Below are 5,539 nucleotides of genomic sequence, written 5' to 3'. Positions count from 1 at the left end.
CGGGGCAGGGGTAGGCCGCGGGCTGGGGCACCGCAGGGGCGGCCTGGGGGTCGTCGTCAGCCAAGCAGCGCAGCACGTTGAGCAGCGCCTGTGTGGCAGCGCCTGGCGGCCCCACCACCGCAATGTCCAGCCGTGTGGCCCAGCGTGCCGCCAGCCCCCGCTCCAGCCACGCCGCCACGGCCTCCAGCCCGCCCAGCGTGAAGGCCTCCTGCAGCTCAGCTGCTTCTCGTGCCCCGATCACCTCGAAGTCGCACAGCACTGGGCGCAGCAGCCTGGGGCAGGGGCATGGCCTCAGCGGGAGCAGTCCGGTGGGGACTGAATACGGCGGGATCCGGAGCTCCCCCTCCCCGCAACCCTTCCCAGTACCTCTGGCAGCGCTGGGCCTCGGCGTGCAGGGTGGCACGCAGCTCCGGTGCATCCAGGCCACGGGGCTGGAGGCCGCAGACAAGGAAGAGGGCAGGGGCTGGCGGGACACCCAGGCCGTGCAGCGCCGCCGTGCAGGCCCGCCGCAGGGCTTCCCGCGCTGCCCCGTGCGCCGCACGCCCACCGCCCAGCAGGCGCCGCAGCGTGTGCAGGGCCAAGTCTGCCTGCGTGCGGGCGAAGGTCACGGCCTTGCCGGCCGCCCGCGCTGAGGACGCCACCGCCGCCTCCTGTGGCCCGAAGAGCGCGGCGCTGGCCACCACCACGATGTCAGCCTCAGCCAGCCAGGCCTCGGCCCCCGGCCCCAGGGTGCGCTCCCACAGCAGCAGGCTGGGCTGCCTGGGGTCGGGGTGCAGCTCGGGGGGGCCCAGGGCAGGTGGGACCTCCAGAGGGGCAGCGTGGGGGTCGGTGGGCGCCAGGCCCCGCACCGCATTGATCAGGGCTGTCTTGCCACAGCCTGGCACCCCCAGCACCAGCACCGAGACTTCAGCCAGCTCTGCGTCCTCCGCAGCAGGTGCCTGCGCCATGGGAGGGGCTGCACGAGAGAGGGTGAGGGTGAGGGGACCCCGGGGCAGCCGTCTCCCAGGATTGGGGCCCTGATGTCCCCCTACCTGCAGGCCAGGTCCTGCAAATGCCCAGCACCCACTGGGGGATGGACAGAGGGATGGACAGAGAGACGGGTGGGTGGATATAGAGATGGATAGAAGGATGGATGGGGGGGAGTAGGTAGAAAAGTGGATGGAGGGAGGGACAAAGGGAGAGATTACAAGCTCTCGTTTATCCCTCCATGTATCTACATCCCTCTATCCACCCCCTTTCTAGCCCCATTATTCCTCTCTCTATTTATCTACCAACCTACCTACCTAGTACCTACTCATGCATGTATCCAGGCACTCCTCTATCATCTCTTCCTCCGTCTGTCTGTCTACCCACCTACCTACCTACCCACCTACCTTCCACCCACCCATCCCTCTGTCTATCTACAGGTGGCTGGATGGGATAGAAGAACAGATAAAGGGATAGACACATAGGTAGGTGGCCGGCTGGCCAGCCGGACGCTTGTGGGGATGGATGGATGGATGGAAAGGCAGATGAGTAGGCTGGTAGAGGGATGGATGGACAGATAGGTACATAGGGGATGGATGGATGGATGGATGGATGGACGGCTGGATGGGTAGGTAGGTAGGTAGGTAGAGGGGTGGATGGACGGACAGAGGGGTGGGTGGGTGTGTGGCTGGATGGAGGTGTAGGTAAGTGGCTGGTGAGATGCAACGCAGGGGCAGGCGACGGGAAGCCGGGTCAGTGGATGGACAGATGGACGTGGGGGTGGATGGAGGACGGACGGAGAGAGACAGACGCGTGGCTAGATCTGGGTGCGGGGTGCGGGGGGGCTCGGACGCCTGGGTACCCCATACTGGGGAGGACTTAGACCCTTGGATTCCCCTGATGCGGGCGGGTGGGCACGGCTCGGACGCCTGGGTGCCACGTGGGGACAGAGGGAGGGCGTGGATGGGGAGATGGGGCCTCGGAGGGCCCCGTGGGGCCGGACAGAGGGAGGGAGAGAGGGGTCCCGGGGTGGAGGGGCAGAGGTGGGGGGACGGACGCGGTGGGGTGCGCGGTGCCCACCCTTCGCCGTGTGTCCCCGCGGCTGTGTCCCGTGTCGCGCGGCTGCGCGGCCCGGCCCCGAGCAGCCACTGGGCCCCGGCGGGGCGGGGCGGCGCCGGAGGTTTCGCTTCTCGCCGGAAGGAAGCGGGGACGGACGCGGCGGCAGCACCGGGGACAGCGCCGCCCCCGGGATCCAGGCGTCCGGGGCACCCCGGCACCGCCTTCGGCGAGCCCAGGCCTCCGCCCCCCCAGGCCCCCAGCTCCCACTTCCAGGGATCCCAGGCGTCTGCTCCCCTCCACCCCCCAGGTGTCCGGCCTCCCGCTGCCATGACGGCCCCCCCCGTCCTGCCCTGCTCCTTCCTGGCCGAGGCCGAGGCCCTCCTGGCAGCCCAGGACCCTGTGGCGGCACCGGTGCGGCTGCAGGCGCTGGAGGGGGCAGCCAAGGGGCTGCAGGTGCATGTGGCAGTGCTGGGCCCCCGCCACGCCGGCACCTCCAGCCTGGTGCAGGCCCTACTGGGCTCCCCGCCCCGGCTCCATGACCCTGATGCCTTCTTCCAGCCGCCGCCACCCACTCCGGCACCGCCAGCACCCCATGTGCCACCTGTGCTGCCCAGTGCCGTGCTCTGGGACCTGCCTGGGCCAGGTCCCGATGAGGTGCCTGAGGCCCACATAGCACAGCTGCTGGGCCTGGCACCCTTTGCCTGCCTGGTGCTGGTGCTACCAGGGCCGCCGGGTGCCAATGACATGGCGATGGTGCGGGCGGTGCAGGCGCAGGCTCAGGCATTGCCTTGCCTCGTGGTGCGGACGGGTGCTGACCTGGCGCTGCACACAGCCAAGCGGCGCGGCCACACCATAGCCCAGCTGCTACCCCAGCTCCGGGCCCAGGTGTCAGAGCCACTGGCCCGGGCTGGTCTCAAGCCCCTTGGCATTGCTGCCGTGTCCACGCTGGAGCCTGACCGCTTCGACTTTGCCTGGCTTGAGGATGTGCTGGTGCGTGAGGTACTGCAACTGCCAATGTGAGTGACCGGGGCTGAATGCCTGGGTTTTCTTGGGGGGGAGCAGTGTGGGCTGCAGGCCTGGACACCTGGGGTCTCCAAAGGGAGGCGTAGGCTCTGGTGGGTGAAAGCAGTGGGACCTGGGAACCCAGATGCCTGGGTCCTAGCCCCTGCACCCTCTTGCTGCAGGCTGGACCCTGGGGACCTGCTGGAGGAGCTGCCAGCTGTGCGGGAGCGGACACTGCGGGCACTGACCGAGGCCTGCACTGGGGGCAGCCTGGCCGAAGCCCCTGGCCTGCTCCGCGCCGCACTGGCTGATGCCTCCCAGCTGCCTGTGGATGTGGCTGTGGTGGGCGAGCCTGGCTCGGGCCGTACCTCTCTCATCGCTGCACTGTGCGGCGATGGCCCTGGTGCCCACACGCTGCCTGGTGCCCCTGGCCTCACCCTGTGGGACTTGTCGGATGCAGGCACTGTGGACCCAAGCTGCTATGACCTGCTGTTGCTCACGACCTCCGATGTGTACCACGAGCCCTTCATCCACCTGGCCCGGGCAGCCGTTGCTGCTGGCCGGGCTGTCATTATGGCCCAGACACAGATGGATGTGGACCTAGATGACCCCCCCAGCTCTGTGGGCCTGAGGGAGCAGCTGGTGCAGGAAGGCCTGGCTGGGACCTGCATCTTCCTGGTATCCTCCCATGAGCCCCAGGCCTTCGAGCTGGGCCAGCTGCGGCAGGCACTGTCTGAGGAGGCTGCCAGGCTTCAGCGAGCAGCTTTGCCAGTTGTTATCGGGCGCCTGGTGCGCAGGGAGCGGCGCCAGGTGCTGGCTGAAGCCTGGCGCCAGGCACTACATGTCTGCCTGCGCCCCGTGGAGGATGCCGGGCACGGCCTGGTTACAGCCCTCCAGGCCGGCGCAGCCACCTATGGGCTAGATGAGGCCTCCCTCACTTGTATGGCTGTGGCTGCCAAGCTGGAGCCCCAGGAACTGCAGGCCCAGATCAGGTGTCCCTGGGCACGGAGGGTGCAGCCCAGCATGGTGCTGGAGGCTATGGCACCGCCACCGTCCCTGGCTGCCCGGCTCTGGAGCTATGTGCCCTTCTGGGGCAGCCTGTCCGTGCCCCAGCCCCAGCCCCAGGTGCCACTGGTGGCCACCTACCGCCTGCTGAGCCAGGCCGCAGTTGAGATGGCCCTTGATGCTGAGCGTGTGCTGCTGCGGGCCTGTGCCCTGGGGTAGGGGCAGGATCCAGGTCGGATGCAGCTGGCTCTGGGGTGGACATTGGGTCTGGGTGTAACAGGGCCTAGGATGCTGCTGGCTCTGGGGTAGTTCCCCCCGTCCAACAACACCACGTGTTCCTCTCTGTCTCAGGGGTTGTGCCAATCCCATCCCAGGGTCTTGCACCCCCATGTGTCTGTGTCCTGCCTATGGGCTAGGGGGCTCTGCTGCATGTGCCCCCCTGTGGCCCCTGCCTGTGGCCTCCACAGAGCTCCAGAGCTGCTTCTGTCTGTTGAAATAAACGTTTTGCTTCCACTCGTGGCTGCCACCCCATCTTTGTGGCCATGGGGATGTGACAATTACTTGCAGTGCATTGTAGGACAGCACTCTTTGCACACCAGTGCTTGGGAACTTGAACTGGGTGGGAGGGAGGTCTGTGCCCCAGTGGATGCTGGGAAAGAAGGGGAGCTGGGGGATCTGTGCCCAGTGCATGATGGGGACCTGGGGTCTCCCGGCCCCAAAGGCCCACGCTCAAAGGCAGCTAGAAGACAGCCACCGCGATGCAACATGGGATCACAGTGGTGGGGCATGTGGCGCCCCCTGCAGCCGGCCTGAGACAAGCTAGCGAGACTGAGGCTGTATTGCGCATGCGCCAGGGTCCAGGGCCGTGCCAGATGCCTGAGTACGATCCTGCCTGGAGTCCGCCATTCGTGAGAGTCTGCAGCGCATGCGCACAATCCTCGCCTCTAGTCGGGTACAGCACTTATCTCGTTGTGCGCAGGCGCCGGTGTACGCAGGCGGCGGTGGGGGCCATCTAGTCGTCACTCCACGTCTCTGAGGTGCCCGGAGAGGTGTCTTATTAGGAGTGGCGACGTTTTCACGCGTGGGGGGCGCAGCCAGCTCATTCACGGCATCGGGAGGGACCCCCGCACCAGGACAAAGCCGGCGGGACCAGCCAGAGGCAGCAGAGCCTCTGGAAGCTGGATGACCGCTTTTCTTTTCCGCTCAGGGGCTGGGTGGGCAGCCTCGCCGGAAATAGGGCGGGGTCCTGGCTGAGGCAGGCACCGGAAACAGGAAGTAGGAGATGAAAACGGGGGAGGGGAAAGCAGGGAGAGAGAGGAGAGGAGAGAGGTGAGGTGCAGGGGGGTTCGGTCCATGGGTTATGTGCGAGGGGGACGCTGGGGGAAGAGGGAGGAGGTACATGGCGAAGTCAGGGGTCCCCTTTGTTATTGGGGAGGAGGGTTCTGGGGGTCACTGGTAGATGGGGTGGGGGGTTGTGGGCGAAAGGAGGGGCTGCGAGGAGGAGGCT

The 5,539-nt window shown here is 67.1% G+C and overlaps 3 protein-coding genes across 3 annotated transcripts in view; 2 read left to right on the top strand and 1 right to left on the bottom strand.

The window, feature by feature from the left end:
• Nucleotides 1–4: 4 nt before the first annotated feature.
• IRGQ (immunity related GTPase Q) lies at nucleotides 5–2,284 on the bottom strand (the record flags this gene model as incomplete). The annotated part of the gene is made up of 3 exons (XM_019541705.1): nucleotides 2,047–2,284; nucleotides 367–955; nucleotides 5–272 (listed from the first exon to the last, which is right to left on the bottom strand). Coding segments are annotated over exons 2-3 (849 nt in total), but the record flags the coding sequence as incomplete, so codon positions are not given.
• A 24-nt stretch (nucleotides 2,285–2,308) lies between these two features.
• On the top strand, nucleotides 2,309–4,545 carry LOC109314205. The gene is made up of 2 exons (XM_019541214.1): nucleotides 2,309–3,041; nucleotides 3,210–4,545. The coding sequence occupies exons 1-2, from the start codon at nucleotides 2,353–2,355 to the stop codon at nucleotides 4,249–4,251; spliced, it is 1,731 nt and encodes a 576-aa protein (XP_019396759.1). The 5' UTR covers nucleotides 2,309–2,352; the 3' UTR covers nucleotides 4,252–4,545.
• Nucleotides 4,546–4,931: 386 nt separating this feature from the next.
• ZNF576 (zinc finger protein 576) overlaps nucleotides 4,932–5,539 on the top strand; it is a 2,426-nt gene continuing 1,818 nt past the window's right edge. Inside the window, exon 1 of the mRNA XM_019541213.1 lies at nucleotides 4,932–5,361. Coding sequence (XP_019396758.1) covers nucleotides 5,315–5,361 — 47 coding nt within the window. The 5' untranslated portion in view covers nucleotides 4,932–5,314. The remainder of the gene's footprint in view (nucleotides 5,362–5,539) is intronic.

This window comes from Crocodylus porosus, unplaced genomic scaffold, assembly GCF_001723895.1.
Source record: "Crocodylus porosus isolate Cpor-Errol unplaced genomic scaffold, CroPor_comp1, whole genome shotgun sequence".
Classification (NCBI taxonomy): domain Eukaryota; kingdom Metazoa; phylum Chordata; order Crocodylia; family Crocodylidae; genus Crocodylus; species Crocodylus porosus.
The sequence above is the reverse complement of the archived record's forward strand: the minus strand, read 5'-3'. Positions and strand labels throughout refer to the sequence as shown.

Coding starts and splice junctions, on each gene's coding strand:
- LOC109314205 (XM_019541214.1), top strand. CDS start 2,353: ATGACGGCCCCCCCCGTCCTGCCCTGCTCCTTCCTGGCCGAGGCCGAG. Junction 3,042..3,209: donor GAGGTACTGCAACTGCCAAT/GTGAGTGACCGG, acceptor CTCTTGCTGCAG/GCTGGACCCTGGGGACCTGC.